Source organism: Protopterus annectens, chromosome 1.part1 (genome assembly GCF_019279795.1).
Source record: "Protopterus annectens isolate FY-2018-M chromosome 1.part1, PAN1.0, whole genome shotgun sequence".
NCBI classification, from domain to species: Eukaryota; Metazoa; Chordata; order Ceratodontiformes; family Protopteridae; genus Protopterus; species Protopterus annectens.
In genome coordinates, this window is record NC_056726.1 from 794242780 (window position 1) to 794259594 (window position 16815).

Genomic DNA, 16815 nt, shown 5'->3' on the forward strand with positions numbered 1-16815 from the left:
TAAATGTGTCTTTTGTATTTTTTACAAAGTAACCAAAATGCCTTGTAAATTCCAGTTGTTCTCCTCTAAATCTTGTCATTCTTTATAATCATGTTTGTATTTGTCTTTTCAAGTTGCTTAGAACGCTACTGTATTTCTGCATATTCATAAATGGTTATGTAACTTTAAGAACCTTTTCTCCCCTGACCTCTGCAGAAAAGGGGCTTGCTACCCAGGCTAAACAAATGCAAAACAAAAATATAATAAAGAAACTGTGGTGCTACTTTGTAAATAATATACATATATATATATATATATATATATATATATATATATATATATATATATATCATATATACACATACACACTACAGGTGAACTGGAAATTTTCCAAATTGCTAGAAGGATTGCATGTGTGAACCACAGAATGGGCTAGTGCTCAGTTCAGTTTCACTGGCTTGCACTGCTCAGTTCAGTTTCACTGGCTTGCACTTACTATGTGCCAGCCTAAATTCTGGTTACCCTGCAGTCCTGAAATGATTAAGTGGTTAGTAGGAGGATAAATACATGTTTTTGTTAGGACAGCCAGAAATAACTGGGACAATCTGTTTACAAATTGGTGTTTATTGGAGCCAATTACAAATGCAGTGCTATAGACAAGTACAAATCCTGCAATAAAAAACAAGCCAAAACCAGCAGCTCCCAAAAGTCGGAACTGAACAAAATGGATAAAACTGCAAAAAACAAAACAGTCTGGCTACTACAGTCAGGAACATATACTTTAATAAAACAAAAGTTAATAAAAAGAAATAGGTGCTTTTGAGTTATCAAACAACTCTTTACAGATCTAATAAAACACGGCTTAGTTAACTATTTAAAGTACATCTAATCAATCTAAATTCACTTAATGCAAATCCCTTGCCTTGTGAACAAATCACAATGCAAGTATTCACCATAACCTTAAATTCTTCAAATCACTGGTTGGAACACTAATGTTTATACATACAAATTACAAAGGACAAGAATCATTCATGAGCTGTATAATAAAAGAAGCAATCAGATATGTTAGATGCTAGCATTATTCAATAACTATGTAGAAACACGTGCTCCTTATACAGGAGTGTCATCTCTTGGTGTTGCGTATAATGTATGTAAAAGGAAATCACTGGTTACCAACTAGAGAACATTCACAAATCGATAAAACCAATCAGGTATGTTGAAGTTTAACACTATCCAATCACTATATGAGACAACATGCACGGTTATCCCTTAATACTACATATCATGTACGTAAGTGAAACATTGGTTATCCACACTCAAATTAATGAAAGAACATCCAAAAATGGAATCACAATTCAATAGCTCATTCTTACACAGTTCATTCTTATATATTCAAAAACATCATAGTTCCTTCACACAGATCTTAAAATACAGGTGATCCCCGTTGTGTATAAAATGAAATACATATCATATGCAATAATGAAAAACATTATACACCCTCAAGTAAACTGGAAAAAAATACATTCAAAAACAGAATCATGTTCTAATGATTTACTGTAATTTGCTCAATAAAACACCAAAGTTCCTTAACACAGATCTTAGAATACGGGAGGTATCAGTTATGTGTACAGCAAACTGCAGAATGGATAAGCAGGATAGAAGCAATGATTAACCAAAGCTACATTTATAAACAAACAAATTTTCCCTTCCAGAGGAACACAGTTCTGTAATCTTTTTGTACCATGCATCATTAAAGGCCAATCAAATGTATCCAAAACTATCAATGTCCAATCACTGTGAGAGGTGACATGCACTCCTGATGGAGGTGTGTTATCCCTTAATATTATGTGTCAGAGGTGTGTTATCCCTTAATATTATGCGTCATATGTGTGAATGAAAACTACTGGTTATCTGTTTACACTTTACTGTATCTCTAGCCAATGAAATAATATAACTACTCTCCAAACATGAATAGAAAACTGAACAACAATCAAAGGTCATTATCCAATCACTGTAATAGGCAACGCACACATATAAATGAGATATGTGCACAGAAATATTGATGTTCTGTGTAATAGCCTTGAGTGAACCATTGTACTGTAGTTTTGCTTTATTACTCTTTCTCACTTGTTTGTGAATCGATGAAACCTGAATGGACAACCAATGGCCTTCTTTAATATATATGACATGCAACATCAAGGAATAACACACCCCCTTAAGGGGTGTGTGTTGCCTATTAAAGTGATTGGATAATGACATCTTTGATTGTCGTTCAACTTACTATTTTTGTTTGGGGAGTAGTTATATTTTCTCATTGACTAGAGATAATGCAAAGTTTGAACAGACAACTAACTAATAGTTTTCATTCGCACATATGACATGTGATATTAAGGAATAACATGTCTCCATCAGGAGTGCGTGTCACCTCTCAGTGATTGGACATGGATAGTTTTGGATACATTTGAATGTCCTTTAATGATGCATGCTCCTCTGGAAGGGACACTTGTTCATTTATGAATGTAGCTTTGGTTAATCATTGCCTCTAACATGTGTATCTATTCTGCAGTTTGTTATACAGATAACGAATACCTCCCATATTTTAAGATCTGTGTGAAGGAACTTTGGTGTTTTATTGAGCAAATAAGAGCGAATCATTAGATTGTGATTCTGTTTTTGAATATATTTTTTCCCCGTTTACTCGAGGGTGGATAATTAATGTTTTTCATTCATGTACTGGAAATGTATTTCATTTAATATACAAAGGGGACCTCCTGTATTTTAAGATCTGTGTGAAGGAACACAGATGTTTTTGAAAATATAAGAATGAACTATTGAACTGTGATTCCATTTCTGGATGTTCTTTCATTAATTTTAGTGTGGATAACCAATGTTTAATTTACATACATATGTAGTATTAAGGGTTAACATGCCCCTATTAGTGATGCGTGTTATCTCATATAGTGATTGGATCATGTTAAACTTCAACATACCTGATTGGTTTTATCAATTTGTGAATGTTCTATAGTTGGTTTGGGGGAGTAACCAATGATTTCCTTTTACATACGTTATATGCAACACCAAGAGATGACACGCATCTATAAGGAGCAAGTGTTGTTTTTACATAGTTATTAGATAATGTTAGTATCGAACATATCTGATTGTTTCTTTTATTATACAACTCAAATCGTTTTCGCCTCTTGTAATTCTTATGTATAAATACCAGTATTCTGACCAATATTTGGAATCATTTAAGATTATGGTGAATTCTTGCATTGTGATTTGTTCACAAGCCAAGGGGTTTGCATTATTAAGAGAATTTTGATTGGTTACACATACATTAAACAGTTAACTAAGCCTCATTTTATTAGATCCAATGAGTTTTTTTTAACAACTCAGAAATGCTCATCTATTTGTTTTTATCAACTTTTGTTTTATTAAAGTATATGTTTCTGACCATGGTAGTCAGACTGCTCTGTTTCTGCAGTTAAATCCTGTAATAAAGTGCCCCACACCCTGTCACTCACTGTCAGAAAATTACACAAATATTCATACATTTTCATTAAGAATGCACATGGAATACATTTAAACAGACACTTGTTCAGCTTTGCACAATGTAAAAATCTCATGTGTACATTAGGATTAAAAAACAAATTATTAATCTTTAAAGAGCATGTGCCGAAAACTTATTTTACCTCTAGGAGTATTCATGTCAGTCTCATCATTAAACAAATTCATTCAATCTGGAAATATTTCTGCAAGGTGTTTTAGAAATACAATCTCACTTGCATAACTGCAAAGAACCTTGAACAGCCAAAATGCATCAGCTTTCAAAGAACAGCTACTCTTAAATACTGACCTGACAATGCAGAGTCAACATATTTACTTGTCAGTGAATAAAAACAAATTAGAATAGGTTAGAGGAAAAAAAATAATTACAATCTTTTCATGGGAGAAAACAGTTCTAAAACTAAAACCATAAAGATCTGAACTTGTGGATAAAGTAGTTCTAAAACAGCAAGACAATTTCTTCAGCTGGAAGGAGGACAGAACCTCTGAAGCAGGTAGAATTTTCAGCAGTACGTTAGCCAGACTTCGGTCATCTCTCCTTTTTTAAGAGAGGGAAGATCCTGCAATAGAGAATCAAATGTTTCCTGGATAAGAACGTGTCCCTTTACTGTTTCCCTGTTACATTCTGTGAATAAGTAGTGTTTATGTATGCCTGTCATGCCACAGTTCCAGAGTTTCAGGGGTTCATAGCCATACTGATCATTGTCTCTCCTCTTGCAGGTGATGACACACACGCTCAGCATCCCAAACAGCTGCAAAGGAAAAAACAGCATTCATTTTGCAAGAACACAAAAGGAAGATAATGACTCAAATAAAGAGCAACATATAAAAATACAAATACTGAGATACAAGATAAGAAATTAATCCAGTCTGGAGCTTACAATAACGGATGAGCAAAATACAGTATTGTGTGATTAACTCACAATAACGGTATGTTTGAACATGGGGCTCACTACTGCAGTACGAATAATTATTTATGGGAATTGGCCAAAGTTGTATATTTGTCCTTCTATTCTCACTTCCAGAGCTTTTGTGAGGATCACCACTCAGCTTGGTTCTTCCCAATGCCCAGGAAGTCCAATCTAACTCATGACTAAAAGAAGGAGCAACTTGCATCATTTTTCACTTCTTTTCTTGGTCAAAAGTAGCAGTCAGTGTACCCTGCCTGGGGTCAAATACTTCCTCTGGCCCCAGTATGTGATGTCATCTAAGATCCAAGCCTAGCAGGTTAATGCTATGCTGGTCATATGATCCCTGACTGGAAGATTAGCTCAGACATGGATTCTTGGTCCAATAAACTAAATGAAGTGTAGGGGGAAAATATTTGCATAGCAGAGGCAGGAGGGGTGCAGCCTACACTGGAGCACAGATCCCTACACTCCATCATCAAATGCTTTGTTGAGATGCTCACAGAACGTTACTATGTTCAGTAAGAGTACCTACTGCAGTATGTGTAATAACAGCAGTAAAAACAGGAGACCCTCCCCACAAGGGGAGTGAGGACAGCATCAAATAATACCCTGCAGAACTGCAGTGCTAAACACTGCTACACTCAGACACCAGGCCCAAGCTTGTAATGCTTAGAAAAGGTATTAACAGCAGTCCAAATAACTAGATCATAAATGCCCCAGACTGACAATTCTGAAGAAGGCTACTGTGCTGTCTGTTGTCCTGGCAGAGAAACCCTTTACTGGGTCTCCCAAGACTTCTCATTAATTTCAAATCAGAAGGTAATACAGTCTGAAAGTCACTTAGGGTTTGCTTGGAAATGGCCTACTCTCTCTCTGCCTAGCAAGAAAGGCATAAAGAGCTTTCTGCCTAACATTATCTGTTCCTGAAAACAGTACCCAAGTACATGCAACAGATGCATCCCTTTATTCTGTGATCTACAAGTGAAATCAGGCAGCTGAATAGGCTGGCTGAATTCTCGCTCAGAGACAACTTTATGCATAAGTGAATGGTTGGGCCTAAGGCGCACTCTATTCCTATAGAACACTGTTAAAGGCTTTATATATATATATATATATATATATATATATATATATATATGTGTGTATATGTAAACACACACACAAATATACTCGAGTCCTGAAGTTCAAGGATTTTCCTACTTGATGTACTAACCACCAAAAACAGCATCCCCATGAATAAAAAGAAATACTAAGGAACTTGGTTTAAATAGTGCCAGTGTGTCATTTCGTAAAACACAACATTACCGTCCCCTGTGGAATTTCACTTGCAATATCCCTTTCAAGAACAATTTCACAATTGTGTGGGAAGACAGGAGGATCTCTAGAAGATGCAATGCAACAACAGTGAAAGAGATGCATAGGACAAGCCCACCAAGAAGAGCCAAATCAAAAATCACAGGACCTTGAATTTGTGTGTACTTGTTAAGCAGAGTCGAGCAAAGCCTCCTGAACAAGGAGTAGCTTACCTTCATTGATTCCCATAAACAATTCTGGAAGGCAATTAAAACAATGACATATAACCTACAAAGCAGCAATTAAGTCACAACCACTTAAGCACAGTTGATCTTAACAACAAAGACATTAATCTCTACAGCTTCCGTGCCCCTAATTCCTCAAAACATCCAGTCAGACAACATAAACAAGTACTACATAATAACATGAAAACTTGCTCTCTTCTGCTTTACAGCCATTACTTCTAAACAAGTGTTGAAATCACTTCACAATATTGACCTACAAAATGGTTCACCATTGAGTACTCAGTTTCTTAACATGTCAGCAAAATATACTTACTTCAAAACTAGCAACACATTTATAATGTTCCTCTAACAACAGGCCTTATTGCTTACAGCTGGAAACAGGATTCAATTGTCCCAGTCTGTAAAATTAACCACCCTGTTTCAGCACCAGACTTCAGACCAAAAGCAATACTCTGTGTGAAAATAATTGAGAAATAAATTGCATTGTTTTCAGTAAATTATATATTTGAGCCAGTGGCTAAAGGACAACTAACAGAAGCCCTTTTCACTGCACTGATGCTGACCTTTGACTCTATTGGCCATTCACTGCTAGTAACTGCACTAGCTAACTCTTAAGTCCAGCCGCCCTAAAATGGTTTTATGCTTACCTGCAAAACAGAACCTTTGTAATTAAGCGAGACTCCTTAAAAAGTAGTACATTCTCAGCAGTGGTGCTACAAGGATCTAAATTAAGCCCACTGCTTTTCTCAATCTTCACTAAATAATCTACCATTTGACTTACCAAATGTAAAACTACACTGTGCAGATGATATTGTAACACTCAGCTCTGATTTTGCACGGCACATGCTTCAATATAACCTGCAACAGAATTTTAATTCTCTATGCCGATGGTTAAATGAAATGCAATTAATATTAAACTGTAAAAAAGCTACTATTTTTGACACTCACTAGAAAAACTAAAATCAATACTTTTGTTAACTCATTCACTCCAGTGGGGCTCAGGATGTTTGCACTGCAACTTCCAATGGGCAGAGCCTAAGCCTTTTGACAGAATCTAATTAAGTCCTCACATTTCAAACAAATGTTCATATCTGTAGAACCACAGGGGTTACGAAGGAAGTGTAAATGGCAAACACTTCAGCAGAAAAGAACAGTTGTGTAAAACTTACCATAACCATAAATATCTTTCTCTTCTATGTTTCAGTATTCTTTACCAATGGGTTGTATTCCACACCATTGACCCGAAATGCCACTGCCTGTACGTGGGATGTTGCACAAAGGCACAGAAAATGTCAGCCATAAAAATGATGTCCACACGTACAATCGTCAGAATAAGATAACCCTATGACGAAAGGAAATCCAAAGGGAGCCAAAGACAAAGTCATTCTAGGAAAGAATAAGGCATAGGGGGAAGGCGGGTGGGACAGAATACTGCAACACAGAAGAGAAGGACATCTATGTTATGGTAAGATTTTACAAAACTATTATATGCCCCTCTATTCAGTGTTACAGTATTATTTACCAATGGGAGAGTGCAAAAGCTGAAAGGGAACCCGGAGGAGGGGGGCTGGGTGGAGCAGAGGAAGACTGAGGCATTTTCCACAAATTCATGCAGAATTGCCCTGGCAAATCCTGCCCTGGATAGTGTCCAACTTGTAATGCTTTGTAAAAGTATGAACAGATGACTGGGTGGTAGCTTCCAAAAAGGAGTGAGCATTTAGGCCTTTGAAGAAAGCCCCTGTGGATGCAACTGATCTGGTGGAATATGCCTCAACGGGATTTCCCAAGAAACTCATAGCAATAAACGATGGCCTTCGAAATCCAAGTAGAGGTAGTTTGTTTGGAAACAGACAAACCTAGCTTCCTGGGATAAAAAGACACAGAGTTGATCAGACTTCCTAATAGACTGGGTTTCATCCAGGTAAAATCTGAGTTGTCTATGTACATTTAAGTAATGCAGAATCTTCTCACTAGGGGATTGAGGAGAAGGAAAGAAAATAGACATCTGTGTGGTCTAATTTAGAGACGAGTCATTCATCACTTTGGGCATGAAGGAAGGATTAATTCTCAAAGATACTCTGTCCTTGTGGAAAACCAGAAATGGGGACAAAACCATCAATGCCTGAATTTCTTTTTTTTTTCAAAACAGGTTTATTGTTTTAATATATAAGAGAAATATCATAACAATTTTATACAAGTAATTAAAAATAGGTATTATTATAATATTCAACAAAACAACTAAAGTATTTACAAAGACATCCACTACAATCAGATCAATTAATTAAACTAAAATACCATGCTATTGAAATTAAAATTTTTTTAACAAATTTTGTAAATTATCCCATACAATAAAATAAGATGTTTTTCTATTTGTTCTAGTCCTAATTGTGTTTATTTCCATATGGCACACTATATTCATAACATTTTTAATTCATTGAACGAAGAAGGTGTATCTGAAATCCAATTTCTAGTTATTATTTTCCTAGCCACTGCTAGAATAAATGCCTGAATTTCTGAGACCCTTCTAGCAGAGGTTAAGGCTACCAGGATTTCTGTTTTACAGGTGCAAAACTTTAGAGAGGCAGAGGTCTCTGGCTCAAAAGGGCCTAAGTAAGCTTCTCTAACAGATACCACAAGTAAAAAAAACGAGCGTGCAGGAGTAAAAAACAACCAGAAAATGAAAACCACTCTGATATTTTGGAAGGTAACGATGACCTGATCAATTCTCGTACAAGTTAGGTCACAACATGAAACATCTGTTGGAACATCCCCTTTTATTTACAGCTGAAAAAAGGGGACCACGAGATGTTGTAGATATAACCAGTGTCCACATATCTTAGATAGTACGGAGATTTCAATAGGGGATCCCCCACAGAGATTATACTTGGCAGGGGGGAATTGTCAAACTAAGGGCTTGGTTTATGTGAGTGTTTGTCAGGGGGTGTAATATGTTTTATGTAGGTAAAACAGAAATATCCCTGAGAAAAAGGACTTATGAACACTTATATGCAATGGAAACTCACAATAACAACAATGCCCTATGGGTTGGGAGGGTGGCCTAATGGTTAAGGTGTTTGCCTTATAAACACAAAGTGCAGGGTTTGAGTCTCACAAGGGATAATTGGCTAAGCTTAAAATGGCTCACAAGAGCAGTTAGCTTAGTACTAATCTATGAACCTATGAAATATACACAAATGTATTCATTTTAAAGGATACAAATTTGGGATTTTAGAAGTATTAAGATTCAGTGAGAAGGGAGGGGATTGGTGTAATGAAACAGGGAGACAGAAATGTAATGGCAATTGACACCCAACGCCAACCAACCCCCTGGTATTAAGGACCATTTATCCTTGGTGCCTGTGTTGAAGCATAGAGCACTTAAGTTATAAGTAGTAGTTAACTGAATAATATTTGTATTTTTATTTTTTAAATTTGTTAAAGGACTGATTGAGTTACAAATATTTTTAAATTCCATTTCAATTTCATTTTTAACTACATTTTTCTTACTGTAATTCTTTACACTGTTGCTTTAATGAGTTAATTATGTCAGGAAATGACAACTATTTAAACAACCACACAATGTACTTCCATGGTTTTGATATAGTCTGTGAATGGATCAGACAAAAGCGCTCACCTAATCTTCTTTTGTATGGAATACTAGAGCTGTGGATTTTTTATGGTTTTATTGAACTACTACATCAGTGTTGTGGACTGTTTTATATGTACTGGCTGCTATACGTTTTCATCAATAAATTGTTGTTTGGAACTTGTGTGTTGGACTGGGTATTCTGGGAAATTAAGTCCTTCACAGGAGTGGTTTTCGTTTTCTCTAACAGTTAAAATCCCAAGGAGGAGAAACTGGTTTACTGGGAGATTTCATGTGCAGGATGCCTTTAAGAAAAAGCTTAACTTCTAGCCTGGAAGCTAAGGTGGGAGATAAAAGGCAAGAAAGCAGACAAGGCTGAACAGTGGACCTTGACTGAGGAATAGGAAAGGCCACTGTTAAGTAACTCACACAGGTAAGAAAGCACTAAAGGAATGTCTGCAAAGAAAGGATCCTCACTTCTTTTTTGGCACACAGAAAATCTTCTCCACTTGGAAATGTAAGATTTTCTAGAATTGGGTTTTCTGGCCTCCTGCAAAACCCGAAGCACGTCCTTGGAAAAGAGGTGCTTGAAAGGGATCAAAAGTTGATCACCCACAAGGTCATTTGTAGAGTTGACAGATGTGGGTGAATCAGGGAGCCCTTGTCCTGAGTGAATATGTCTACCCAGTGAGGTAATGTGTAGTGATGACCCTTGGCTAATTGCAGAAGAGGGAAGGTGAGGGACCCTGGCACAAAAGAGGGGAATATGTCTATTCAGGGGGGAGGCAAAGAGGTCCATTTCTGGAGTACCTCACCAATGAACTAGATCCAGGAAATATCCACTCATGAGATTGTGTCATGGATCTGCCAACGAATTCTGCAGAGACACTTTGTACTGAATAGCCAATAGACTAAGCAACAAAAAAGGTTTGGTGCCCCCCCCCCCCCTGTTTATGTACCAAAGAACTGTGGTATTGTCTATGTTGATGTGCTCCCTATTTTGAGAAAGGGACCAAAGACCCTGTACCTTCCTGGCAGTAAAGGATGCTCCCCATCCTAAATCTGAAGAGTCTGTGAAAAGCTGCTGAGCTGGCTGAGGTGCCTGAAATGGTAAGCCAGGGTTCTGACTGAGTTGCTGCATCCACCAACATACCTTTCAAGCAGGGAAGAAGAGGAATCAAGACCTGTAAGGGATGAGCATGCTGGGAAGAGAATGTCTTTAGAAACCACTGGAACTTTCTCGTATGTAGTTTTGCAAAAGGCAACATGGGAATTGTACAGGCCATGAACCCTAGCAGTCAAACTCCCTGGCCATGATGGAGAAAAGGGGCAGAAGACTCTACGAATTCTATGAGAGAATGTTTTTTTTTCTGAATAGAGAAAAACCATCATCAAATCTGTCCTGAACCTGCACCTCAGGAATATGCAATCCTGGCTTGGGGTCAGACTTGATTTCTTGAAGTTTATGGAGAATCCTAGGCCCTGCAGAAAGGGAATAGCTAGGTCCAGGTGTTGAAGTAGCAAGTCTAGAATGCTGGCTAGAAAGAACAGATCGTCCATGTAGGGGTAAACCCGAAGCCCTTTCAGTCTCAAATAGGCAATAACTGGGGCTAGACACTTTGTGATTACCCTTGGAGCAGTGGAAAGACCAAAGGGCAATGGAGAAAACTGAAAGTGCAAAGAACCCACAGAGAAATGCAAGAACTTCCTGAACTGTGGGTGAACAGACATATGCAGATAGGCATCCTTGAGATCCAGAGAAGCAAGGAAAGCTTGACGAGGAACCAGGGGAAGAAGAGATAGCATACCAAAAGAAGGTACCCCCAGGAACGTGTTCAACAGAGAAAGATCTAGGACAGGCCTCCATGGGCCGTCTTTTCTTGGGACTAGAAACACCCTGGAGTAGAACCCCCTTTTTTGTTGGTCTGGAGAAACAGCCTGAATGGTATCTTGATTGGAAAATTGAGCAAGTAACATAGGAAACAGATGCAGTTGACTGGAGGGAGGCTGAGGTATCCCCTGAAAGGGAGGAAGAGTCTTCCAAGTCAAAGTATCCATTTTGGATAACTGAAATCACCCAGGAATCCTGACTGATTTCCTGCCAAGCTGAGAGGGAAAGAGAAAAGATAAACAAGTCTGACTTGGAAGATGAAGCTGAGCATCACAGAAGGCTTTGCCTAGGATGAAAGGGCTGCTGAGGAGGAGGAGCAGAAGCAACTGCCTTAGACTAAGGTGATCTAGAAGTCTTGTGTGGCCTAGATGCAGAAGGAGTAGAGGAGGAAGAGGGAGCAGGTTTCCTGACAAAGGGAGTCTTGGCAGGGAAATTCCTATTAAACTTAGGGACCGGCAAGACAAGTAAGTGTTTCAAATCTTGGAGCTCTTTACCTTTTTCTTTCAGAAATTTAAAGAGTTATGCAGCTGCTTTGCCAAAGAAGGCAGAATTGTCCAAAGAAGCATCAAGCAATTTGGCCTTAATGTCATCTGGGACAGCCTTGAGATGTAGGCGGGAATGCCTCCTGAGAACAGAAGCAGAAGTTGCCGCCCTAGAAGAAGCCTCTATTGAATGTCTAGCTACCTGGGAGGAAGCAGACAAAAGAGAAATAGTCAGTGGCTTAGCCTCTGAATTAGCTAATTGGGAGAGAGCTTGGGAATTCTGAGAAAGCAAAGCCAGAATGTACCGAAACATACATGTTTGGTAGTTAATAGCTTGGATAAGCCAAGGTGGAAGTAGTATAGACGGTCTTCCCCAACCTTTACTTTCCTTATCAGAAGGAAGCAACTTTGTAGAAGGAGATAACAGGAGAGAATTTGTCAGAAGTAATGGAGACCACAGCTGGATCAGCTGATGGGGATTTAAAAAGAAACTTACACTCATCAGGGACCGTATAAAAATGGTCAGGTCTTTTAGGGGCAGGAGCATGGGAGTTTGGGATTTTAGAGGCTGAAGCAAAATCATCTAAGAAAGCAGGCAGGACTGGAGGGAATGCTGAAGGAGCAGGGGCCTCCAACTAGAGGAGATCATAATATGTTTTTTGCTTCACTGAAATTTGAGACTAATCCCACTTAAAGAATTCTCTCATTTTATTAATAGTTTCCCAACAGGAAAGCTCTTCCATGGGGGAATCCCTCCCATTAGACTCTTTCACTGGAGAAGCATATTCCAAAGCTGGAGGAATCTGGGTGGAGTATGCTAAAGAGTCTTCATCAGAAGACGACACCTCAGAATCAGAATCATGAACTTCATATTTCATAGCCTGTAAAGAAGAGGAGTCCTGAGAACCCGATGACAACACATACGACAAGGAAAAAGCAAGCCTGGAAACAGGAGAAGCCAAAGCTGGAAGTCTCAAGGCCATCAGAGACCTAATGAGTCTCTGCAAAAAGGGATCCCAATCAGTCAGTGGTGTGGAAGAAATGGTGGAATGCATAGTCTTCTGCTTTTTCTTATCATGTTTCTCTTGCTGAAGATAATGGGCGGGTGTAGACCTTGCATCCAACACTTTCTTGGGCAAAGGGACAGGCACAGTTACCAGAACCCTCTGAAATAAGTCGTGGTTCCCCCAAATCGTCTGAACCAGATGTCTGCATAGCCTCAGATGTGCTCAGATCCCCAATCCTGACAGCTTCCATGCAGTACCTGCCGAAGTGGATCCTACCTCTGAACACACCACCGTGTTTTCACCAACATCAAGGGGTACATTGGAGGGGAAGGTGCAGCCGAAGAGGATTTGAGCCTACCTTTGCTGACCTTCCTCTTCAAAGACAGGTCAGAACAACTCTCAAAACCCTCCATCACATCCCTAGCCAGATGTTTTGAGTCTCTGGTTTTCTAAAGAGAGATTTAAAGCCAACAAATGATTACGCAATGTCTTAGGTACAAAGACCTGACAGACAGAACAGATGGTCGTGAGTAGGCCCTGAACAGAACAAGCAAAGCTTGTGACTATCCTTATGTGGAATTTGCCTTCCATACCTATACTTGCCCTTCCAGGATGACATTAACAACAAGAGGCAGTAGTAACAAATTAAATCCCCTACAGGGTACTTATCCCAAAGCTGTAAGGTGAACCAACAATATCCAACGGTAGACCGAAATTATGAGTCAACCTTTCTGAATGGTGGCGAAAAGTTCTAGGGAATGTACGTACAGACATTACATTTATGGCTGATGTATTCTGTGCCTTCGTGCGATGTCCCACATACAGGCAGTGCCATTAAGCTTTTGTATAGTGGCTGGATGTCAGGTCGTTGGGGTGGAATAAAACCCATTTGTAAAGAATACTGCAACATTGAATAGAAGGACATCTATTTTTATAGTGATAGTTTCCTTTAGGTTCTAGGTCTTAAACCAAATTTTAAAAGTCACAGTAACTATTACATTTGTAATATTTTGTAAACTTACAATATTTCAGCAACCACTCAAGTTGCACACATACTGCAGCAGAATTTTATTCATCTAGCCGAGAGCTTTCATAAGAGACTAAGGAATTATGTCCATGTTACTTGGTTGTTGAGATATTTAGAAAAATGTGAAAATTGTATCTACGTATATTAATATCATAAAAACAACAGTTAATATCTATCTACCTGCAGTAGGCAAGGTCAAATATTAATGCAGTTGAGTTTGCCATTGTTTAAGCTTGAAGATGAAATCTTTCATAACCTTGTACATAATATTGTTTTGGAATTATTGATGCAAATATGAACAAGCAATATATGATGCCTAGAGGCGTTGTAACAGTTAACTGCAGATACACCTGGAGGAGTCACTCAGAAGTAATGAGTTAATATTACTAATCCCAGAGTATTTATTTTCTTCTACCAGTAGTGACATAATATGTATACTGGGATTATCTTGGTCAAATCTCCCTTCCCCATGCATGAAAAATAGAAATACTGCCTCAAATCAACCAAAACTTATATACAGGTAAAAGCAATGTCTTTTGGCTTCTCCTGTTAGGGGGTCGCCACAGCGGATCACCAGTCCACAGTTTGATTGGCAGTGAAGTTTTTATGGTGTCGAGTTGCCAGCCCAGCACCCATCCATCACAGAAGGCACACACACATGCACCTACTGCATGTCTTTAAAACTCACTCAGCTGCAGGGAGGACATGCAGACTCCGCATAGAAGGTGCTCCAGCCAAGAATCGAATTAAAGAACCTCTTGCTGTGAGGCGATAATGCTAACTGCTGCACCACCGTGGCCCAACTTTTATACAGCTACTCCGACCTACTTCCTTATGAAGCAAGGAAAACCACGTCAATCTAAACACCTAAACTTGACCATTACCTTTTTTTTTTTTTTTTTTTTTTTTTGCAATGAGTTCTGCACAAAATACCTACAGCCTCCAAATGACAGTAAATGACATATGCAGTTTCATATCTTTAGATAGCCATAGATAACACATTAGTAACCCTTTACCAACACCATAAACCATAATCGCAACAATAATTATATATCCTCATCCCTCTTCTTGGATCTTTCCAAGGCATTCGATATGGTTGATCACCAACTTTTAATCCACACCCTGCAAACATTCTGTCTACATACTAGAGCCCTTCAATGGTTTCAATCCTACCTGAATGGTCGACAGCAGGCTGTCCTCTGGCAGAACAAACTCTCTAACCTTCTACCTAACACCCTTGGAGTACCACAAGGCTCTATACTAGGGCCCTTGCTGTTCTCCATCTTCATTAATGACCTTTATACTGTCATCCTAAAAGTTAGCTCTATCCAATATGCTGATTATTCTATTTGCTCAGCCACATCTCCAATAGAGTTATGGTCAGCTGCCCAGACCACCTTTAATACAATAGAAAACTGGCTTTCTGAACGTCGTCTGATCCTAAATCCCAAAAAAACTAAAATGCTGTTATTTTCACCAACACGTAGGTCGACTGCTTTCACCTTTACCATAAATTCAAATGATGGCACAATAATCTCCCCTGACCCCTCTACAAAACTATTAGGTGTCATCATAGATAATAATCTAAAATTCAACCTACATGTTAACCAAACTATCAAAACCATCAATAAAAAACTAGGGTCACTTTACAGAATAAAAGCCTTCCTAACCACTCCAGCTAAAATTGCCATAGCTCGCTCTCACCTTCTTTCAACCCTTCTGCATGCATCCCCTCTACTCTCAAATTTAAACAAGACTGTCCTTAAACTCTCAATTTGCTACAACCACATTGCCAGGTTTGCCACTGGGCTGCCATTTAGGACACATCATTGCATCAATCTAAATCAGCTTGGGTGGTTTGAACTACCCAGCCTAATCCAGTATAACCAACTGATTATGGCCTATAAAATCCTCTATAATCCGAACAATACTCCTGCACTTAAAAATATTATCACCTCCTATAGCAATCCTAGACCGCTTCAATCCTCTAACAAACTACTAATTCAGACTAGCAAAATTAATAACACAGCCGGTGACTCTCTCTTTGCAAACTCTGTAAGTAGATCCTGGAACTCTCTTCCAGCTGATATTACCTTACTTTCCACCTTAGGTCAATTTAAAACTAGACTCAAACAACATTTGTCACTTAACTGGCTATGTCACTGTATCAAGCCTGGCTATCTCTCTCTAGAATGTGTAAAAATCTGTTAACCAGTTTACTGTGTAATTTAACTTAATCCTGACTTACACTCGGGATTAACTCTAACCTGTGGAACTTGTTTAACTTGCTTACTTATGTAATCTCTGTAAATAGTCTGTTTGTATTATGTAATGCTGTATCTGCTTACCCTTGGACCTTTTCTCCCCGGGCCTCCTCTGAAAATGAACATGCATCCAGTCAGACTATCCAGGTCAACAAATGTAAAATAAAAATAAATAAAAATAGTAACTCACTGAAACAGCAAACTGGCTTCCAGTAAAGTACAGTTGTGCACACTTACCATAAATATAGATGGTGAGTGCATTCACGGCATCACATTTGGGTTATCTGCTTGCAGTAGCCCTCAGTTGCCTGATTATCAAAGTCTTGGGTCCTGTGTCTGTCGCTGTCTCATCTTCCATGATGTCAGGTAGTCATGGGTATAAAGCATGCAGCCGACATAATTACATCAGTTTTTCTTGCCCCAGATGTCAGGTGCCCCCATAATGGGAAGCAATTATATACAAGGTTACACCTCCAACAAAAAAGCAAATACACCAAAAAGCTTTAAGCACTGTAAACAAGAATAGAGGTATAGTCAATAGAAGTCAGGGGGCTGGAGGGAGG

General features: G+C 38.6%; 1 protein-coding gene across 1 annotated transcript in view; it reads right to left on the minus strand.

Annotated features, from left to right (window-relative positions):
• Positions 1–585: 585 nt before the first annotated feature.
• The window catches only part of LOC122807188 (tetraspanin-36-like), a 476995-nt gene continuing 460765 nt past the window's right edge, over positions 586–16815 (minus strand). The window contains exon 7 of the mRNA XM_044078240.1: positions 586–4298. Within this exon, the coding sequence (XP_043934175.1) occupies positions 4050–4298 (249 nt within the window). The 3' untranslated portion in view covers positions 586–4049. The remainder of the gene's footprint in view (positions 4299–16815) is intronic.